The sequence below is a fragment of the Bos mutus genome, unplaced genomic scaffold, assembly GCF_027580195.1.
Source record: "Bos mutus isolate GX-2022 unplaced genomic scaffold, NWIPB_WYAK_1.1 CTG229, whole genome shotgun sequence".
In the NCBI taxonomy this organism is placed as follows: Eukaryota; Metazoa; Chordata; class Mammalia; order Artiodactyla; family Bovidae; genus Bos; species Bos mutus.
This window is the reverse complement of record NW_027219739.1, coordinates 109561-133704: the sequence shown is the minus strand read 5'-3', so window position 1 is coordinate 133704 and position 24144 is coordinate 109561. Positions and strand designations below refer to the sequence as shown.

The 24144-nt window shown below is 40.4% G+C and overlaps 1 protein-coding gene across 2 annotated transcripts in view; it reads right to left on the bottom strand.

Moving 5' to 3' along the window:
* Positions 1 to 17720, bottom strand: part of LOC138986888 (gamma-taxilin-like) — a 103035-nt gene extending 85315 nt beyond the window's left edge. For both annotated transcript variants that reach the window (XM_070366881.1, XM_070366884.1), the window contains exons 1-3: positions 17592 to 17720; positions 4166 to 4470; positions 2662 to 2753 (exon numbers count right to left, since the gene is read on the bottom strand). In XM_070366881.1, the coding sequence (XP_070222982.1) occupies positions 2662 to 2753; positions 4166 to 4454 (381 nt within the window). In that variant the 5' untranslated portion in view covers positions 4455 to 4470; positions 17592 to 17720. The remainder of the gene's footprint in view (positions 1 to 2661; positions 2754 to 4165; positions 4471 to 17591) is intronic.
* Positions 17721 to 24144: the final 6424 nt, after the last annotated feature.

Here is a 24144-nt window from a genome sequence, read left to right as displayed (position 1 = left end):
GTTTCCTCACCTCTTGTTGTGCTCTGAGGCAGTAGTTGTTTAAAAACTTTTTGGTGATTACTACAGTCCTATGTGACCCACTGGCCACCAGTGTGGTCCCCAGAACCAAGCAATGTAGTTGCAACCTGTCAGAGGATAAAAATACTGAGGCACTAGATCTGGACCTTTGTGGAAGACAGCAGCATGCTGATGCAAAGCAGATGGAGTACGCAAAGTTCCTGTCTTCTAGTTTCTGCTCCCTGAGAACAACTACACAGGTACGCTACAATAGAAGCCTGGCCCTCAAGCTAAAAAAGCTCCTGGACAAGCAAAGACAAGACTTTCCAAGAATTTCCTCTTTCTTGGAAAGATTAAGGGTTTGTTTCAGTCTGCTGTCTGTGCAGTGCCCTGCAAGTGGTAGGCTGCTAAGAGCTGTCTTTCCAACTGTCAGTTACAGTCCTGCAAGACCCAGGAATGCAAGACTTTAGCCTTTAAGGCCAAGTGGTCAGACAGAATCCCCTGAGTGGCAGCTGCAAAACCAGTGCACCAGACATGTAAAACGTTTCCCTCGGTAGCGGGACGTACTACAGGTACTGGTACTGGTATAGGTATAGGTACTATAGGCACTGGTACTATAGAATGTGACAGAAGGAAAGCCTGAAAATAAATGCCTCCCACTGGCTTTAGGAAGATTTATAGAGTACAAAAATGGCACCCTCCCTTGAAGATAAATGTCCAGAGATTAAAAAATTAACAAAAGTATCCATCAAAACCAGCCCATACTCTTCAGGCTCACCTTCTAAGATTAGCAAACAAATAGCTTTCACATAAAGTCAGGGTGCTTTCTAAACACCTACATCTGGCCTCAGCCATGGCAAGAGTGAGTCTGTGCAGGAGCCCTTTAAGAGACATTTCTCAGTTTACAACAGCCCTTTGGGTCACATGAGTGCAATACCCCTGTTGTTTTTCAAACTCTGATTTTGGGGTTATTCTCTCAGGTTTAAAAGCTAGGTACTGATGATGTTGGGTTCAAACCCTAGATCCAGCTTTTCTAGTTCCCCTTTGCTTGTAGCTCACCACTGTGGGGATAGAGTTTGACTCAGCCTCTCCTATCCCTCAATGGGACAATGATGTTATATTCCAAAGGTGGTTCAAGTACTTAGAAAATAAGTTTTTTAAGAAGCAGCTTTTGAACATATTTTTAAACCCAAAATATATTTACTTTTTATTATTCATAAGAACTACTGATCTCCACAAGTATAAAACAACATCATAGAGAAGATATTCCTTGGACAAGTCTCCAATGTGTCACTTCTGCAAATTAATGCAGTAACTCTTACTTGCCATATCCTTCCACTTCCAGAAAATATCTACATAAATAAATAACTTGATTGACCACCAACTGGGAACCTGTTAGAATGCAATCTATCTTAATGATCTTCTCCATCTCCACTTAAAATCTACAGTAAAATGTCTTTTACATCTATTAACTCAGCACTGAGAATTTGACAAGATACCTGGGTGACGTGTGTGATGTTAAGAAGGACTGGCCTAGCTCACTATGCTACTCAATTTGCTCTTTCGTCCCTAATCCTTTCATGGCTGGCTGCTGCTGTCACATCAGTAAGTCAACATAAACTATTCCTGCTGTTTTCTTTTTTTTCCCTTCGTCCCTGGCTTATTCTTCTACCATTTCTTTCTTGACTTCTATCATTCACTGTACCATAAGATTTTGATATCCAATGGAAACTTTCCTTCTGAGGCCAGCAATGCAACAACAGTGACTGCCAGAATCTTTGGTTTGGACAGCACTTCATATTCTTTGATTCCTGGACATTTCCACTTCTCACATTATCAGAGGGTGTCAGGCTGCTAAATCAAATACAGATGTGGCACTTAAATACACAGTAACAAGATTTGTTTCAGCTCTGTCCTTACTGACAAAACACAGGATGATACGGAATAGTTGGTTGTAATGACAGATTAAAATGCATAGTTTATCAGTGATAATTCACTAAGTGCTTCAAAAATGCAATAATTTTAGCATTTACATTAGAACCAACTATTTCAAAAATGTCTCACTACTATTCTTAAAAGGTTCTAGGCCTTTTTCATTCTTAAATTTTAAGAGGCTACCAAGGCTTCCATGTTGAGAGTGCTTCCATAATTCTAGGAAAAGAGTGCTAGTTGAAAAAACGTAATTAGAAGAAACACCCCATGAGTGAACTTCTTTGGAAGAAAGAAAAAGGAACACAACCTAGCAAACAGTAGATTCTCAGTAAATATTTCTTAAAATGTAGTAATGTCATGTAACTAAAAAATTCAATCAAAATGACAAAAGCCTTTATCTTTAACATTCCTTCTGTGTCTAGAATTCCTGAATTTAACCAAAAAAAACTAGTCTATTTCAACTGAGAGGCATTACACATACAAACAAAAAAAGCTAGTCTGGAAATGCCAAGGCTGACTGACTTTCAGGATACATCTCAAAAAGCATTATAATATTCTAAATTGTATATCATAATACAATCAGCATAACTCCCAAGAAATTTTATTCTTCCCCTCAATTCTATAATATAGTTTTAAACATAAAACCATATCAAAACTACATTTTCAAAGTTTATCAAGCAAATACATACATTTTGCTATGCTATATATGGGCCTCACTCCCTTAATACTCACAAGATCAGCATATTTCTTACACAGAGCTGCCAGCTTCTCCTCTGGAGTTGAAAGAGTGTTTAAGGCTTGCATCAATAACAACACTTCTTTTCCTAATGATTTATAAAAGAAAAAAGGTAGCAGAAGGATGACATTAATTCAGTCTGTAAATTCTACATAAAACTTATATTTATAACTTAAGGCTATAAATAGAGACAAAGATTCACCTACTAAAGATGCTATTTTCAAAATGAAGTATTAGCCTCACCATCATCCACATTTCTATACTTACCAACACTGCTACCTCTTAGATACTAATCACTTAAACAGCAAAAACGAGAATTCTTCAAAAGTGCCTTAACAACTTTAGCAGAGGAAACAGGTGACTAAGATAGGTGGAGCCAAATGATGCTTTAAAGTTAGAAATAATATTCTATTTCTTACCCTGAGGATAGAAAACTTTTTATTTTCTAAACTGTTCAGCCTTGTATGTAAAGCATTTCCTCAAAGAGAATGGCATTCATCTAATTCTTTAGTATTTAATCTAAAGTTGATATTTCATATACTTTACAGACTAGTATAGGGGTAGGAGAGAGGAAGAATAGATAACTTCAAAAAGCTGACTATCTTATTCAGGTAAGATTTTAGTACTGAAAGCTTTTTCCCTTCAGTTCAAGATAAAATTAAAAAAAAAAGGAACTGTTTCAATGTGCACACATAACAGTAACGTATAATTCACATTTATGAATAATTTAAATTTTAAACTATTTAAATGATTTCTATCTGAAGTTGTATTTTATGCACAAGTGTTAGGATCATTGATTCTGCAGATATCTGTCTTGTTTTCAAGGAATTATAAATACTCTGCATATTCATATAAATTTTAAAGTCTTCAAAAATATTAGAAGGTGGATTAAGAAAGAGAATTTCAAATTATAATGTTATGCACAAATCATTAAAAGGTAAATATTAGGTACAACAGGAATGAAAAATTGAAGAGCAACCAGTAAGATGAAGTAAGGGCTTCAGATTTCATTCATGAAATTTAACATATCACATTGTTAATCCTAACTGTCAAATTGAGCAGTTATAGGACAAACCCTAAAACTAGTAATGCACTTTCTAAGCTGCAAAATAACATATCATTTCCAAGTTTTAGTGGATATTCTCTAATAAGTTGACCAATATACAACTTTCATAGTAATTATTACATTACTTTGAATAATTAAGCAACAAGGCAAATCAAATACTACTTCTTTCAAACTGGCCACAAATATTTTTTCGGGAAAACAATCTTTAGAGAGAACGAACAAAGGCATCCAGAATTGTGCTTTCTACTCTGCTATTTTCACCTCCTGCATGTAATTGTCGGAGTGAAGCACACTGACCTGGCCAAAGAAACTAAGTGTATTAGCTAAACATCCATCTCAAAACTGGTCATGTTCCACCATTACTAGTGCTGCAGAAAATATAAGTTTAACAAGCACCATGTGAAAATGTTCAACTCCTGAGCAGAAATTATTACCTAAGATTTTTTCTTTGTTTCTGTGGCACTCTGAATCTTGTTGACCACCAGAGGGATCTGTTCCAGCTCCTGGCCCTGGAGGTTCCTCTCTTGACTCTTGTGTGCAGTACACTGGGCTCAGTAAATCCCTGCTCTTTGTTGTAATGTTACTGCTTTCATCCTCTTCCACTGAATGCTTGTTAGATGTGCTACCATAATTTGAGTCATTATACTGAGGAATATCATTTGATTGACAGTGATGCAACATATCTGGTTTTACTCCTACTCGGCAAATTCTAGATTCTTCCATTGTGATTCTCCATAAGCTAGAGGAAAAGAGCAGAAAAAAAAAAAAAAAATATGGAGGAAGGAGTTAAACCAAATGTAATCAAGAGAGGAAAACAAGGCTGCACACCACTGTTTTCCACCCCACTTTGCTCATTTTCTTAAGAGTGGACTCAAACGTAGTTTTTTTTTTTTTTTCCAGCTGCACCAAGTGGTATGCTGTATCTTAGCTTCCCAATGCATCAAGGATCAAAGCCCCCTGCAGTGGAACTGTGCAATTTTAACTACTGGACGACCAGAGAATTCCCTGCTTTGCCCATGTTTAAATGTAGTTTTTACTTTGTGTACATGGTACAATCAATTGGCAGATGATCTTAACAGTTTTTTACCCCCTTTCACAGTGGTTTACAAAAAGACAGTGCTTGTTAGAATCAAAGGAGAAAAAGGGAGAAGAAGGGACTACTGTAATCGCGGAACAGAAAAAAATCCTAAGCTCTGACCTTCTAAGTAATAAATATGCTGGCAGAATATATCAGAATCAACTTCTGCAGAACTCTGGAATCTCCTAAAAGCCTACAGAAGAAAATTAAATTAACAACCCAAATGGAAGGCTTACTTATTAGTACATAAAAGTTGGAGATCACCATGTAATTTTAAAGTTCTCTCTGCCATTCTCCATATTCGTGGTCAGCAGTGACTATAAGAACAGCAGCCCATGCTCTCAGTGATGCTACCAGTGCCAGTGGGAACAATGCAGACATTATTTTCGTAGGATGTGGTCTCTTTCAACCTTTCAGGCAGTTCCCTAAGAAACCTGTATAGGTGTCTGCCTCTGTTTACCCCTTGGAAGCATAATCTCAATGTTAGGAGATGCACGCTGACTGAAATCACCCATCCTGGCCAGTCTCCCTAGTAACCATTTGCATGAGCTATTTTAGGACAGAAGGTCCTGGCAAAGAACACCTAACTAATAAGCCACCACCAACCAGAAGAGTCCAGAAAAGATCAAAAGAGAATACCACATGTCCGACCACTTCCCAGAATCCCTCTGGTTAGCATCCATCTTGGCTGGATGCGTGTGCTGCGCAATGCATGTGCCACCAGGAAGGACTCTGAGTCAGAATGATTGGCCAAAGACAACCCAGAAACTAATCCCATCACCATAAAACCTAAGACTGTGAGCCACAAGCCAAATGGCTCAACAGTTCTTCTAGGTTCTCTGCCCCAGTGCACTTTTCCAGGAGTCTCTTGCTTTGTCAGCACATGTGTCCTCAGACAATTCTTTCCCAAGTGTTTACACAAGAGCCCACTTTTGGGGCCCTACTTCTTAAAATATCAACACTAGGGAAGCTTTGGGGGACAGCAAGGCCCAAGTACTGACCTCAGCAGCCTGCGAATGAGACAAAGACCAGGAAAAAGCAACAAGACAGGAAAATCTGCACAGAGAAAAGCTGGGAAAGGAGATGAACATAGGTATTTCACAGGTCCCACGTTAGAGTTACCTTACTATCTCTGCTTGGCCTTCAGTCTGACCTTCAAGCAGAAGAAAAGGCTAAGGCCAAACTATAAAGACCCTGGCTGAGTACTCTAAGCTGCCCAAAAGTACAAGAGCAAACATGTCTTGTGTACTGATGTGAAACTATCTTTCTTCACATCCACTGATTTCTCCCTGGGTACCTGGGTGTCCCTTTCTTAAACGAAGCACACTGACTGATACCACCCACCCTGGTCAGGCACCATAGAAACCATTTACACTAGTTATTTTATGACAGGACGTTCTGGTAACAAACAGGGAATAATAAGCCATCACTAACCAGAACAGTTCGAGAAAGATCAAAAAAAGACGTCACATTTCCTACCACCTCCCAGATTCTCTGCTGGCAGCCATTTTGGCTCAGCAATGTGTGCACCACCAGGAAGGATTCTGAGTCAGAATAACTGGCCAAAGACAAACTGGAAACTAACCCCATCACCATAAAACCTGAGACTGCGACCCACATGGTACTCCTGGGATCCCTTACCTGTTGCTCTCCATCTGGGTGCCCCAAACCAATAAAGTCTCTTGCTTTGTCAGCAAGAGTTTCTCCTCAGACAATACATTTCTAAGTATCAGACAAGAGCCCACCCTCAGGCCCTAAGAACGGGTCTCTCTTCCTGCAATACTCTTGACTTTAGCTATCTTGCACAGAAAGGTGCCTAGGGTCAGGGACAGATTCTCTCCAACCCCTACATGAAACCCATCCAAGTAAGCTGGGGCACTATGGAGAAAAGAGCAACCCAACTCAAAATTTTATGGCTCTTTGGAAACAGCTACTCAAATCACTCACTGTCCCATTGAGTTCTGCAGGGATAAGAAGTTTCTGAATTCAACTGAAGAGGCTTGAGGCAGGGTTCACAGTCCATCAAGGAAGCTCGACCAATCAGCTTCAAGCTGACTAGATGTTGCTTATATATCTAAGACCAGTACAAATGCCTATACCTATATCCATTACAAATGAAGCAGGGGTCCATGGTCAGAAAAAAGCAAGAATGTCCAGACTGACAGGAAATCATACAGTTTAGATGGTAAGTGTCCCAATAGCAAAGAAAGGTTGGGAAATGGCAGGAATCTCCTGCATTCAAATGTAACATGTTGCTCATAATGCTTTCACTACAATAAAATCAGCCTTGCAGAAAAGAAGCACTCATCACACACCAACTCCATGACACTTCTGATATAAGCTAAATACAGACAACAATCCCTCCTCCCCCTCAGGAAACTGGAGCTGAGTTGAAAATCAGGGAATACAGACCCTCAAACTCCTCCTTCCCCTGTGAATATTCTGCACCTTCATTTGTATGCTCGTCATAGCTGACTTGCTGAAGAAACCCAGAGTAACACTTCCTCACCTATCTGCCTAGTCTCCCTCCAAGAGCATGCCTTCTATGCTGCTTCAGTCATATTCAACTCTTTGCAACACTATGGACTATAGCCCACCAGGCTCCTTCATCCCTGAGATTTTTTAGGCAAGAATACTGGAGTGGGTTGCCTCCAGGGATCTTCCCAACCCAGGGATCAAACCTGAATCTCTTAAGTCTCCTGCATTGCCAGGTGGTTTCTTTACCTGCTGAGTTAGTGGAAAAGTGCTCTGAGAGCATACTTCTGCTTAAATAAATTCTCATTTTACTTTTTTAACCTCCATGTCTTGTCTCCAAACTCTTTTTGCAATGAGCCAAGAACCTTAAATTCACTGGGAATACCTGCTGCTACTGCTGCTAAGTCGCTTCAGTCGTGTCCAACTCTGTGTGACCCCATAGACGGCGGCCCACCAGGCTTCCCTGTCCCTGGGATTCTCCAGGCAAGAACACTGGAGTGGGTTGCCATTTCCTTCTCCAAAGCATGAAAGTGAAAAGTGAAAGTGAAGTCACTCAGTCGTGTCCGACTCTTCATGACCCCATGGACTGCAGCCCACCAGGCCCCTCTGTCCATGGGATTTTTCTAGGCAAAAGTACTGGACTGGGGTGCCACTGCCTTCTCTGGGGAATACCTGAACAGGCATATAAAAGAACTCCATTTTTGGTTACCACAAACTGGAGTAATAAATCACAGCTACTAAAAGAATCACGTGGATTACTCACATAGATGTTTATGCTGACTAAAACAAAACTACTGATCAAGACTGCACTGCCCAAATGGCTATGATTGCTGGCTGGCCTGTAGTCTGTACTGAGTGTGGCTATGTGCACCAAGTAAAGGATTTGTTCCTAATGCAAAGGCTCCCTCTGCCTGTTAGAATTGTGATACACACAAAAAGCTGACCCACTTGTCTCCAGACTGGGAAAGCCATGACACACAGGGCCTTGATTCCCTTTATTCTGAAATTCTTAAATGCATCCAACTTTTAAGGCTCCTTAGATCTATTGGTCATGGGTGACCCATAGTTCTTTTCGGGTCATGGGATTGATGTGCCACACCAATTACTTGACTTTGGTTACATCACTACAACCTTTAAAATGATCTGTCATGTGGTCCGCTCAGTCATGTCCAACTCTCCGACCCTAAGGACTGCCCGATGCCAGGCTTCCCTGTCCATCACCAACTCCCAAGCTTGCTCAAACTCATGCCCATCAAGTTGGTGATGCCATCCAACCATCTTATCCTCTGTCGTCCCCTTCTCCTCCTGCTATCTATCTTTCCCAGCATCATGTCCTTTCCAATCAGTCAGTTTTTTGCATCAGGTGGCCAAAGTACTGACAACCCCATGAACAGTTACGTGGTTAGACTCTTAGATAATCTGCAGTCTGACACTGTTAAGCACACCAACTGAAACCACCCACTCTGGCTAGGCACCAGAGTAATCATTTGCATGAGTTATTTTACAACAGACGGTCCTGATAAGGAACATGCAACTATAAGCCACCACCAATGGAAGAATTTGGGAAAAGGTCAAAAGGAGACCCCACATGTCTGACCACCTCCGAGAGTCCTTGTTTCTGGCATCTATTTTTGCTGAGTACCAGGACTCTGAGTCAGAATGACTGGCCAAAGACAACCCAAAAACTAATCCCATTACCATAAAATCAGACACTGCAAGCCATGTGGCAGAGCAGTTCTCCTGGGTTCCCTTACCCTACTGCTTTCTGCCCAGACTCCCCTTCCCAGTAAAATCTCTTGCTTTGTCAGAATGTGTGTCTCCTCGGACAATTCATTTCCAAGCATTAGACAAGAGCCCACTTGCAGGCTCTGGAAGGAGTCCCCATTCCTGAAACAAAACTGGTACACATTTTAGCACAAAAGCCACCAACATGGGGTGATAGTCAAGGTACCTCTGCCATTTCATCCACACTCCCTGTCATCCATAGGCATCTGGAATTACAGGGCATTAGGATTCCTTCTCAAAAATTGATGCAAATTCTGATGTTAACTCCCTAACATTTATCTTACACTGTGGAAAGCAAGCTGAGCCACTGATTGGGACAAAAGAGGTGCTAAGTTACATAAATCTGCTTTTAAAAAATCAGCACTGAGTGTGAAAGAAATTCAAAGAATCTTTGTTACTTTTAGGCTGCTGCTTCTTTCTTTCTCCCAACAGCATAATCATGTGAGCTCAAGTGGCATACTCTACCCAAACTGATTCATACTTGGTTGCAGCTACTGGACTGTCTTGCGAGACTAAAACGGTTGTGTACCTGTGAATCAAATGGATAATGACCACTATCAAGTACACTGCCTAAGGAATCTCCCTATGGTGACCTACGCAAGTCAAAGAGGAGGACATAATGGATCTCTGCAAGGTTTACAAAAGTCCCCTCCTCTAGTACCTAGCCTTTGTGGGAAAAGAAACTGTCATGAGTAGGTAAACAACTGGACAAAAACTGAAATGATAGCTACTGGGAATATAGACTTTATTAACAAATCTAACATTAACCATCCAATGCATTTAAAAACTGCCCCCAAAGTCTTCATCACAAAAAAAGATGTACTTTTGTGTAGCTCTCCTAAATTTTGGAATTAAGAGTGGTGACTCTCCCTTCCAGCCAGATTGCTCAGATGACAATCTATCACTCAAATGGAAAGAGCAGTGAAAATCCTAGATCCTGTATTTCCTAAACAAAATGCTTATCATCATCACCTTATATCTCCCTGACCCTCACTTCTCTAGACACTGCTAAGTCATTTCAAGGATAGACAAACACCATCCAGCTGGTGTCAGACATAGACAGGATAAGTTGGACTATGTAGCCTTAGGTAGGTCTTTAAATAAGAAGGATGTGAATCAGTTAGTCACCTGCAAATCCTAGGGTTAACAGTTAGCTAGGGAGCCATACTGCAAATCACTTTAAATCTGTGCCCACTGGAAAACATGAATGTAAGTTTCACTTTAGGAACCTCGACAATCACAATCCATACTTTGTTCCCAAAGGTACCATGTGTGCCCATTCTCAGATGCAAGCCAGTAATGAACTTACATTCCTATAGAAAAACTCTTCCACATTAGGAAACATCATAAGAGATTATCAACTGTTTCATCAGGAAGCCAAGGGACTATCAGAAAAATACAAAATGCTCTCCAAAATGATGTTACTTTGGTTTCCTGATGAAACTCACTGCAGGAGCAGTTGATTCCTGGCTTATGGCTACACTACAGGTAGTTATCACCCCAATGGGAGTCATTCACTAATAAAAGACAGAAGAAAATCTCTTCACAACATCAGCTGAAATGATCAACGGATGGCTTCAGGAGTCTCAACTGTCTGGCCACACTTATTAGTTGTGGTAAAACAACCCAGCAAAAGATGGCCAGAAGACATGAATATACAATTTCCTAAAGATGGCAAACAGATAACATGAAAAGATGCTCAGCACCACCGAAAAGGAAATGAAAATCAAAACCACAGTGAAATATTCCATCACACCTGCCAGAATACTATCATCAGAAAGTTCACAAATAATGAATGTACAGAAAAGGAACCTCTCTTACATTGTTGGTGGGCATGTAAACGGGTGCAGCCACTGTACGAAATGGTCTGGATGTTTCTCGACAAACTATACGATTCATATGAATCAAGAATTCAAATCCTGAGTATATATTCGAAAAAACTAAAAACATGAATTCAAAAATATACATGCACCTCAATCTTCATAGCATTATGGACAGCTGCCAGGATACTGAAGCAACCCTAGTATCCATCAACAAATGAGTGGATAAAGAAGATGTGACACATACATACACAATGAAATACTGCTGCTGCTGCTAAGCCACTTCAGTCGTGTCCAACTCTGTGCGACCCCATAGACAGCAGCCCACCAGGCTCCCCCATCTCTGGGATTCTCCAGGCAAGAACACTGGAGTGGGTTTCCATTTCCTAACACTGGGGTGGGTTGCCATTTCCCTCCCCAACGCATGAAAGTGAAAAAATAAACTGAAGTCGCTCAGTCGTGTCCGACTCCTAGCAAACCCATGGACTGCAGCCCACCAGGCCCTTCCATCCATGGGATTTTCCAGGCAAGAGTACTGGAGTGGGTTGCCATTGCCTTCTCTGAATGAAATACTATTCAGACCTAAAAATGAATGAAATTTTGCCGTCTGCAATACTGATGAACTTATGCTAAGTGAAATGAATCAGAGAAAAACGTAAGTGTCATTTATATGTTGAATCTAGAATTAAAACTAGTGAATAAAACAAAGAAGAAGCAGACTCACAGATGCAGAGAACAAACTAGAGGTTACCTGTGGAGAGAGCAAAAAGGGAATAGGCAAGATACAGCAGGAGGATTAAGAGGTACAAACTACTTAGGTGTACAATAAATAAGCTACAAGAATAACCTTTTAAAAATTCTGAATCAATATGTCATAACCAGAAACTTACATTACATTGTACACTGATTATACCATAAGAAAAAAAAAAAATTTTTTTTTTTTTTTAAGAAAATGGTGAGGGAAGGACCTCCGAACCACCACTTCTACACTACACAACGATTACACTGGCAAAAATTGTTCAAACTGTCTTGAAACTAGAAAACAAAACCAACAACGAGAAGAAAGCTTAACTAGGAGAGAAGGTGCTGTATTTTACTTAAGGAATATTGTAATTTTTTATTCTACATGCCTACAGTTCCCTAATCCCTACTCTGGAAATGGTTAGCATATCTGGTATGGAACACTGGAGGAACAGTGGGTAAGAGAACTTGTTCTTAAGAGTTCTGATAATTGGCTATATGACAGATATCCAAGAGGAGCTCAAGATTAAGCTTTTACATTGCCAGGATTGGTGTAACCTCTTGGTATTGAATGCTGAAACAGTCACAGCTATGTGGGCTAAGGAACAAATGACAAGGGAAGCAACAGACAAACTGATAAAGGAGGCTGGTAAAGAAGAAATATGGAAGAATAATGGATCTGAATTGCCCCCAGGTATACCACAGAATCTAAAAGGCCACATGCATGTCCAGGGCAGGATACCTATTCAGAAAAGACTTCAGAAGACCATATACTTTTTTAATCTGGCTGTGTGCAAGGAGGTACATGTTTAGGCTGAGTTTGCCTAAGAGTTAAACAAGTTTCCTAAACAAAGTCAATTTGCAAAAACTCAGAGTGTACTTTTCATTATTTTTGTTGTTCATGCTTTTGAGGAAATCTCTTTCAAATTTCTGGCTGTCTTCTGAACTACCACAAAAAACTTTAAAGACAACACAGGAGAAACAATATGATCTTTATGAAACAGCTCACCATATGAACCAGGAAAAAAAAAATTACTAAACAAACATTTACAACTCAGAAGAATCAACAACAAACTCTAGGAATATAGGAAGAATAAGATTTCCAGAATATAGGGTTCACATTTGCACATTTCTTATTCACTGGTTTGTCTAAACTGGAACTTCTGTCTCCAAGGGCAAGGTTTTTTCTTCCCAGACCTCTAGATACTGGCTTATCCATGATTAAGACAGAAAAATGCAAAGTATGTCTATTAACAACTCATTCAAAGAATCTAAGAATCAGCTGAGACACAACTCTCATCAACCACGCCAATTATGCTCTCTGCTCACTCTCTTTTACTCTCCTTTACTTGTCTGATTTCACCTAAAGTTTCTATTAACCTACTTACCTTTCTCAATAAGTCACTGTCTGATTCTGAGACATTTTTGAATTTCTGAAATCAGTATCAGAATGTACCATTCCATACTGTACTCTCTATTAGTCTCTTTGAATAAGGCCTCTTGTTATCTAAATCAGGATTTATTTATTATTCAACAGTTACATTATAAAACTCAAAACATTCAGTTGAAGATGATAAAGTCACAAGTCAGGCAAAGAAAAACAGAACTATAAACAAGTCATGGAAATAAAAGAAATTAAGAATAAACAAAATAATAGCCATCAATAAACAAATAGAATATATTTCTAAATGAACCAAAAATTCAGAATTGAAAAGTATGACAACTGAATTCAGAAGGGAGAAAAACTGGCAATTTAGAAGACAGGTCAACTGAAAATATAATCTGAGAAACAGAAAGAAAAAGGAATAAATAAAAATGAACAGAAGTTAAGACACTTTTATGATACTAACATACATACAACATAAGTCATGGAAGAAGAGGAAAGAAGAGGACAACAATACTCAAAGAAATAACAGAAAACTCTTACTTGATGAAAACTATTTGTCTACACATCCCATGAGTTAAATAATGAATAAGCTTTTAAGTATAATAAACACAAAGACTATCTTTCAAAATAAGAGACTGCATTAAAACATTCCCAAATACACAAGAGCTAACAGAATACTATTAGACCTGCCCTGCAAAAAACACACAAAGTCCTTCTGAGAAAAATAAAAGGGCATTACAAGTCATCTCAAGCCATACAAAAAAAAAAAGATTAGTAAACATAATTACACAGTTAAATATAAAAAACAATAATTACTGCATTTTGCACTTGTAACTCCTTTTTTCTCTACATGATTCAAAACTTAAAACAGTTATGAGCTAATAAAGTAACACAATGTGCTAATTATCCATGACAATAAGGAAGATGGCAGAACTATAGGAACAGACTATACCACTGAAGACACACTGATAATAATATAAAATAGTTGCCATTTTTTTTATCCCCAGGGAACCAGTATGTAAAAAATTAAGTAGCATACATAAAAAGAAATGAGAATTTAAATGCTACACTAGCAAAAATTCAAACAAAAAAGCAGTAAAACAGAAGAAGGAAAAAAAAATACAGAAAACAAACAACAGAATGGCAAAAGCAAACCCCTCCCTATCAGAAATTACCTTAAACAGAATAAATTCTGCAATAAAAAGGCAAAAAATGACAAATTTTTAAAAACTATAATCCCAGGACATGCCATCTATGATTCACTTTCCTTTTCTCAAAACTTTCTAATTTATTTATTTAAGTATACAGGCATCTACTATAGTTGAAGAAATCATTGACTTCCCAGAATCATCCATGATTAAACGTATTAACACCCTCCCTTAGACTTCTGTTGACCCCATGGACTATTCTCCAGGCCAGAATACTGCAGTGGGTAGCCTTTCCCTTTTCCAGGATATTTTCCCCACCCAGGGATCAAACCAAGGTCTCCCACATTGCAGGCAGATTCTTTACCAGCTGAGCCATCAGGGAAGCCCAAGAATACTGGCAGGGGTAGTCTATCCCTTTGCAGAGGATCTTCCTGACCCGGAATTAAAACAGGGTTTCTGCATTGCAGGTGCATTCTTTAGCAACTGAGCTATCAGGGAAGCCCTAAAATTGCCTACTCTATTTCAAGATGCCCATAAATTATTTACAAGCTACAAGCTCTCCTGAAGATGATCCTCAAACCTTTATTTTTAATTTGAAATCTATTTTTCATTACAATACCAATAAAATATTACATGAGTTTCACTGTAAATCTTGTATTTCAGCGTTTGTATACCCCACAGCATGTATGGGTGCTCAGTCCTTTCCAACTCTTTGCATCCCCATGGACTGCAAAGAGATCCAACCAGTCCATCCTAAAGAAAATCAGTCCTGAACAGTCAATGAAAGGACTGATGCTGAAGCTGAAGCTCCAATATTTTGGCCACCTGATGAGAAGACTAACTCATTTGAAAAAACTCTGATGCTAGGAAAGATTAAAGGTGAGAGGAGAAGGGGATAACAGAGGATGAGACGGTTGGATGGCATCACAGACCCAATAGATAGGAGTCTGTGTAAACTCCGGGAGTTGGTGATGGACAGGAAGGCCTGGAGTGCTGCAGTCCACGGGGTCACAAAGAGTCAGACATGACTGACTGACTGAATTGAACTGAGAATGTAACTGGCCAGGCTCTTCTGTCCCTGGGATTCTCCAAGCCATTCCCTTCTCCAGGGATAATACTGATCCAGATACTGAATCTGAGTCTTCTGCACTGGCAGGTAGATTCTTTACCACTGAGCCAGATGTCAAGTCCCATACTCTACACCATCCAAAATATGATTTCCATCCATTCCCATATAGTTGATAAACTTTACCCATTTTGCCCTCCCCTATAACCCCTTCCCCTTCCGCAATCCCTACTCTGTTAGGGGACTCTCTACTAACTCTACTACTAGAGTACTAACTCTACTACTCTGTTAGGGACAACTTAAATAACAAGTACGCAAACAGACAAAGTATAGAAATGGATATTCCTATGAACACTAGTAAAAGGAAATCTCATCAAAATGGAGCCCAGAGTTTTCAGCCAGCACCACTGCACTTATGGGAAAAATTATCAATTATAGATCCCAGCACTACAATCAATAGGGGGAAAAAAATCTTTCAACTACAACTGCTAAAAGGAAAACATAGACTCTGTAATCCCTAGAAGAAATGGACTATCTAACTCAGAGAGTGAGAAATTATTATCATGCTGAACTCCCACTTTTCTCCTAAAGACTTTCAGTCAAAAATTCTCCCCAACTTCTCCTTTTTCTATGTAAAATAATATTTCTCTTCTTTGTTAGAATGTCATAAACTGCAGAGCTGCACCTTTTTTAAAAATCATATTTGTCTTTGGAGGAAGTACCCACTGTGAATTTCAAATTCTTAAGAGTACTATGCATCCAGTTTTTTGTTTTTTTTTACAATCCTTCAAGAACTGATTCTGTTTTTCAGAATACAAGGAGAGAGAGAAAAAAGCAAAGTGTGAAGTATTCACACCTTCATATAGAGACAAAATAATCTCAATTCAGACCCTGGTGCAATAAATTCTTCGCACTTAGTTCAAATGTAAAGTTCAGGAAACTTTGAAGTTCACAAAAGATACTACAAAAATATTATTTTATGGGTTCAAAGAGAGAAAAACACTTCAAGAAGTTTAAATGAACAGAAAAAGTGTTGCGCTATCCCAGGCTCTTTTCCTCCAATTCTCAACTCCAGGGCTCCGAAAACCATATAACTGTATGTAGCACATTCGTTGTGAAAAACTTTCTCAAACTCATCCCAGAAGGATTTTTCCATTCTAATAGAGACTGAGATTTTCCTTTCACCAGATAAACAATGTAATGCTCCACTATCACTTCTATACCAAGTCCTGAGCATAGTTTAGTCACTCAGTCGTGTCGACTTTTTGCAATCTATGGCTCCTCGGTCCATGAGATTCTCCAGGTAAGACTATTGGAGTCATTTGCCATTTCCTCCTCCAGGGGATCTTCCAGACCCAAGGGTCTCCTGCTTTGCAGCCAAATTCTTTAGCTCTGAACCAGGAGGGAAGCCCTCCAAGCCGCGAGTGCCGTCCATATTACTGATGCCAACTGCCCAGATTGCGAAACCAAGCAACTCTAATAATTAGTTATGCCACCGATGCCTACCATCCGATCGGCGCCAGACAGCAACGGAGAACCGGAAAACACACACCACGCAACGCAGCCCCGACCTCGGCGCCATTATCTAAGTACGCAACAGCCTTGCCAACGCTGCGGCAACACACCCTGAAGAGCGACCCACTCACTAGCCGAAAGCTGAGAAGCAGTCCTTGTTCCCAGTCGACCGAGACTGGCGGCCAAGAAAAGGAATACAGGGAAATTAGTGGCTGGGAAAGAGGACGTGACTCACGGGACTCAAAGGGCCCCGAGGAACCCGCCGCAGGCAGCTGTCACATGTGGCGAACCCGCGGCCCGCAGTGCTGCTGCTGCTAAGTCGCGTCAGTCGTGTCCAACTCTGTGAGACCCCATAGACAACAGCCCACCAGGCTCCTCTGTCCCTGGGATTCTCCAGGCAAGAATTCTGGAGTGGGTTGTCATTTCCTTCTCCAGTGCATGAAAGTGAAAAAAAGTGAAGTCGCTCGGTCGTGTCCGACTCTTCGCGACCTCATGGACTGTGGCCTACCAGGCTCTTCCATCCATGAGATTTCCCAGGCAAGAGTACTGGAGTGGGTTGACATTGCCTTCCCCGCGCCCCGCACTCTTTCCCCACAAACAAGACCGTTCCGAACCGCCCCTCTAACCGGCGCAAACCGCCGGAAGGCCCAGCGCTCCCTCTACCCCATTTATTCCAGTTGAACTTCCCCCGACTACCCCCACACATACATCCTCCTCCTAGCTTGAGCCTCTGAAGGAAAAGTTAACTAAAAGTAAAGTAACCAAAGATAGTGAACAGGAAAACGTGCAAAACATAAAATTCTCTGACACTCCACCCCCGTCACCCGATGGCAACCAGGACTGACCGGCTTCGGGCTTCTGGCTGCGCAGTCAACTGTCCGAAATGGCCTCAACCCTCTCAGCCACGGTGCCGACGCCTCTGCCTCGCGCTGCCTAGTCTACACACGTCGCGGAGAAATGACGCAACCATCTAAACCCGCACCTTTGACCCAAAGGACGGAAGCTCGCAGGACCTAGCTACTAGCTCCAAACCCTAGCAGCCAATCGCTGATCCGGCGCTCTCCACATGACAAGTGAATGGTTTGCTTCTACTGGATAAACGGCTAAACCCAGCTTCAGGGTTTGAAACCCTGCTTTGCAACCAAATTCTTTAGCTCTCAAACCGAAAACAGAACGCCCCAGCGACTTTGCCTGGAAAAGGATAAACACTGAGGAAAGAACTGCTGGTGCTAGCAAACTGATATGCCAAAGTTTGCACGCCCTGGTTGGGTTTAGGGCGGAACTGGGAGCTCTAGAAGAAGGGAAGAGTATTCACTGTGCTGTGCGTGCAACTTACTGGAATTGTGGGTTTCTAGGGGCAATATCACAATAAAGTACTCTGGCAACTTTGAAAATATTCCGAAAAAGTTCATGGTCAGGTGAAAATAGTAATAACTCCTATTTTGTTCTTGTTACCTTATACTTGCTAGGGACTTCGGTGTTATCCTGAAATGATTGAGCTCGTCCGACACGACTGAGCGACTGAACTGAACTGAAGGGTCAGTACAGGCATACCTTGTTCATTGCATTTCACAGCTACTGCATCTTTTTTGCAGATTGAAGGGTTGTGGCAGTTCTCCGCTCTGCAAGTTCATTACTAACATCTTTGAACGTCATTTCATCACTTCTTGTCTCCTGTGCAAAAATTAAACAGAAACCTCAATTAAATAGGTTTGGGCAATCAGAAGGCACCTCACATCCTGAGACCATGGCACACCTCCAACAGGCAGAACAGCATCCTTTTATTTCCTAACAAGGACTCAGGATGAACCTGCAGGGACTCTTATGTACTACCGCCCTGGCAGCTGGTTTCTGCATTGCATAATTGCCTTCTCCTGCTTCTGCTTGTACATCTGGCTTAAACACAACTGCAGATTCTAAATTGCCAATTCTTTGCTAATGCTGAGTAAACTTATCTGTGCTGGAGAAGCAACTGGGAGTCTGTTTTATCTCAATACTCAAAACTATTTCAAAAATGTTCATGATTACATTTCTTATGGTGGTCTGTGTCCAGTGATCTTTGAAGTTACTATTTACTGAAGGCTCACTTGATGGTTGGAATTTTTTACCAATAAATAATTTTTAATTAAGGATTGTACATTGATTTTTAGATGTAGTGATATTGCACTTAATAAACTACAATAAATGGGAAATACAAATTTTATACATACTGGGAAATCAAAAATTAAAAATAAGTGTCTGACTTGCTCTATTGCAATATTCATTTTATTAAAGTGCCCCAGAACAAACTAAGTAGGATTTATGAGAATCTCTACTTCTACTTTGCCAAAAATAAGTGTGCATATCTTTCAGAATTTCACTTTTCTAGCCCCAACACTTGTCTAGAATCTGGCCCATTCACTGAAATTTTGACTGCTCTTTATCTGTTCTGAATTAATATGCAATGGGAGCTGCAATCTGGCTGAGCTGCATCCTTTACTGTAACTTTGCAGAGTTCATTTATAAGGCCATGTCTCTTCCTGATTTTTTAGTAGTTTGCATATGCAAGAGTAAGTCTTGAAACAATCTTACTTCTTCCCTTACCAATCTGAATGCATCTGGTTACTGTTTCTCCAGAGCTGGGTGCTCAATTATTGAGGAGTTTCAAGGGATACTTCAATCAAAATAACTGAGACATAACTTTGAGACAACCTATAAGGGTGAGATAGAGAGGGAGATGGAAGAGAGATTCAAGAGGGAGGAGACATATGGCTGATTCATGCTCATGGATGGCAGAAACCAACACATTATAAAGTATTTATCCCTGAAAAAAGAGTTAGCCAATTTAATAAGCTAGAGGAATTCATATTTAGCCCTTAGTTTGGTAAAGGTAAGTTTCAGAGCCTCTTGTTTGGTGAAGGAGATGTCGGGAAAGTCTTTAAAAGAACTCCTTTCCATACCTTCACCAGGGCCCTGAACCCACAAGTCACCATCATACCTACCACCTATCTAGCTTTTCGCTGTCACTTTTGGCTAGATTACTGAAAACTTTCTTATCTTATTCTACCATTTCACTGACTCCACCGTTCCCACCCTAGGCAGTCAGACTGCATCTTTGCCAAGAATCTGAGGTAAAACTCCAGCTCTCTGTATAGGATAGGGACAGCTGGTTCTGAGGTGCTTACTCTTGCACTGCTTCCCTTTATACATGTACCCCATGCATGCTGTGTGCTACACCCAGGAACACCTATAAGAAAGACTTCAAAGTCCTCCTCCCAAGGTGCAGTGGGCACTGTCTCCCAGGGGCTGGCAGCTAGACCAAAACCAGGCCAGTCTATCCAAAAAGATGGTGGCAGTTTGTTCAGATTTATGTGCTGGGTGGCTACTGTCCCAGCATATCCTCAGGATAAGGAAAGATCTGAGTATTACAGTCTGCACCTGGATAGGGATTTCTAACAGTAAATCCCTATTTCTGAGATTGCCCTTTCTAACAGCTTGTCAGCACTTTGACATTTTCTACTATTCATACCTTGAGCTGAAAGCAGGTTACCAAGCCTAGGGGTGCTTGGTATTCAGTGAAAGGGCATCCTTTTCACCCATAAATCTCTGAAGTTTAATTCATAGTTTGTGAAGAGCTAGTCATCCTCTGCTGAGTGGAATTATACAGATTCAAAGCCTACCTTAGTGGTCTGAGGTCTGAGGTCTCCTGGTCTAATGATTTCCAAACCCAGAAAAGATGGATTTATGACCAGACAGGAGAAAGTCTAGCCAGTATTGGGCATTTAGAGTTCTGAACCTCAAGGTCCCTCAATGTAGAGCCCATGAGTTTCCACAGCCTGGAATTCTAGCACTGCTGTCTTCACCATTAAACATTTCTTTATGACTCTCTTCCTTGCTGAGACCCTTCATCCTACAAAATTAGAATAAACACATGTACAAAAACATGCAAAACTGGACTCTTCTTGTGAATACTGATCTCACAGGATTCTAAAACCGTCTCCTTGCACTGTTTGGTACTGACACCTAGGAGCACACAATTGAGTTTCCACCCAGCCTGGGAAAAATCTGTTACTGAGAAGGGGAAACATATTTTAACAAGACACCTATGTACCTGTCTATCAAAGGTATACTCTCACATACACACACTCTATGACAAATGCTGCTGTCTGTCCAGGGTTTAAGTGACTTACAGACTATAAACTTCTCGCAGCATGACAGATGGTCTGTTTGCTGGGTTGCTGTAAAATTATTCTCTCTGCATTAGGTGAATAAAGGCAGTTGAAAGAGACAGTTCCTGCTTTTCCAAGCTGTGAAACAAACTGCTTAAAAATGTGTGCTGCTGGGAGTTCTGCCCCAGAGTATACTATGAGTCTCACAGAGAACTCAGAAAAGGACACAGGGTTAACTGAGGACATTGGTCTTTACAGCAGGTGAGCACAGAGGAGATTAATTTACCTGGTTATCAATCAAGTTCCGTAAGTAATACTAGCTTCCTGAAACCTACTGGCAAATCTCCTTATATATGTAATATTTAACATGAGAATAGTTGTATCATCCTGCAGACTTCACATATGTATCTCTTTTTTTCCACTTTTTAAATTAATCCATTTATTTTAATCGGAGGATAATATTTTAAAATATTATGACAGCTTTGCTGTACATCAGCATTAATGAGCCACAAGTATACGTGTCTTCCACACATTCTCAAGCCCCTCCCCTTGCCTTTTCCACCCCCAGTCCCTCTGGGTTGTCACAGAAAACCTCACTGTCCTTGCTTCATGCATCAAACTTGCACTGGTCATCTGTAGATGGTAATATACATGTTTCAAAGCTATTCTCTCAAAATATCCCACCCTCACCTTCTCCCACAGAGTCCAAAAGTCTGTTCTTTACATTTGCATTTCCTTTGCTGCCTTATATGTAAGATTGTCAATACCATTTTTCTAAATTCTTTCTAATATATATACATTAATATACACTATTTTTCTATTTCTGAATTACTTCACTCTGTATAATAGGCTTCAGTTTCATCCACCTCATTGGAACTGACTCAAATGTGTATTTTTTTATTGCTGAGTAACATTTCATGCAGAGTACATCATGAGAAATGCTGGGCTGGATGAAGCACAAGCTGGAATCAAGATTGCCGGGAGAAATATCAATAACCTCAGATATGCAGATGACACCACCCTTATGGCAGAAAGTGAGGAGGAACTCAAAAGCCTCTTGATGAAGGTGAAAGAGGAGAGTGAAAAAGTTGGCTTAAAACTCAGCATTCAGAAAACGATGATCATGGCATCTGGCCCCATCACTTCACGGGATATAGATTGGGAAACAGTGGAAACAGTGTCAGACTTTATTTTGGGGGGGCTCCAAAATCACTGCAGATGGTGACTGCAGCCATGAAATTAAAAGACGCTTACTCCTTGGAAGGAAAGTTATGACCAACCTAGATAGCATATTGAAAAGCAGAGACATTACTTTGCCAACAAAGGTTCGTCTAGTCAAGGCTATGGTTTTTCCTGTGGTCATGTATGGATGTGAGAGTTTGACTGTGAAGAAGGCTGAGTGCCGAAGAATTGATGCTTTTGAACTGTGGTGTTGGAGAAGACTCTTGAGAGTCCCTTGGACTGCAAGGAGATCCAACCATTCCATTCTGAAGGAGATCAGCCCTGGGATTTCTTTGGAGGGAATGATACTAAAGCTGAAACTCCAGTACTTTGGCCACCTCATGTGAATAGTTGACTCATTGGAAAAGACTCTGATGCTGGGAGGGATTGGGGGCAGGAGGAGAAGGGGATGAGGTAGCTGGATGGCATCACTGACTCGATGGATGTGAGTCTTAGTGAACTCCAGGAGTTGGTGATAGACAGGGTGGCCTGGTGTGCTGCAATTCATAGGGTCACAAAGAGTCGAACACGACTGAGCAACTGAACTGAACTGAATTGAACTGAAGATTTCATTGCATGTACGAACAAGTACTTCCTTATCCTCTCATCTGCTGATGGAAATCTTGGTTGCTTCCATGTCCTACCTATTGTAAACAGTGCTGCAATGAATAATGGATTAATGAGTCTCTTTCAATTCTGGTTTCCTTGGGGTTTATGCCCAGCAATGGTATTGCTGGGTCATATGGTAGTTCTATCCCCAGTAGTTTAAGGAATCTCCACACTGCTTGCCATACTGGCTGTACCACTGATGACAAGAAGATAGAATATGTGAAACCACTTTGTAAATGTGGCCTAAACTCTTCACCTCACTCTGATCAATGTTTAGTCTTCATTATTCTGGAAAAAGCAGTCATTTCATGATTTAAAGAAAGGAAAATAAAAATAAATAACTCTTTTCAAATCCAGTACAAATATAAGAGACAGAGCAACCTAATATTTTGAGCCTCTTTCTGTTACACTACTGACAATTAAGTTTCTCAAGTAACAAGGGCATTGGTGATAAGCAAGAAGTCCCTGATGTCTTCAATGTAAAACTAAGCAATGTGTAAATTACACTCTTCTGGGTTATTAAATTATATTCTTTTATTGTCTTACAGTGATATAAAATGCTTCTAATTCATAGGATAAATGAATCTGTGAAGTAGTAGAATTTTCATACACTTTCCTGTATATGTACTAGCCAAAACAACAACAACAAAAAAGGCCAATGATTACCAGCAAACCACTGAAACCTGGGAGAAAACCATGAAAAAGGTTATCCCTCAGAGGAAGCCCAAAGAATGAACCACTCCTATCAATCCACTCATTTTAGACTTCTAGCCTCCTGGGTTGTAGGAGAATAAATCTGCTGTTGTTTTAAAATTTATTTTGTGATAACTTGTTATAAAAACCTTAGAAAAGCCATTTACATGATTTTAATGTTCCTATAGTTCATAGGGAAAAGGGGCTTGTTTGACTTCTGTTGTATACTGTTTATATCATTTCACAGATCCTTATTTATAATATGCCAACAAAAGAGTCCAATATGCAGTACTTGGATGCAATCTCAAAAATGACAGAATGATCTCTGCTCATTTCAAAGGCAAACCATTCAATATCATAGCAATCCAAGTCTATGCCCCAACCAGTAATGCTGAATAAGCTGAGGTTGAATGGCTCTATGAAGATGTACAAGACCTTTTATAACTAATACCCAAAAGAGATGTCATTTTCATTATAGGGGACTGGAATGCAAAAGTAGGAAGTCAAGAAACACCTCGAGTAACAGGCAAATTTGGCCTTGGAGTACAGAATGAAGCAGGGCAAAGGCTAGTAGAGTTCTGCCAAGAAAATGCACTGGTCATAGAAACATCTTCTTCCAATAACACAACAGAAGTCTGTACACGTGGACATCACCAGATGGCCAACTCTGAAATCAGATTGATTATATTCTTTGCAGCCAAAGATAAAGAAGCTCTATACAGTCACT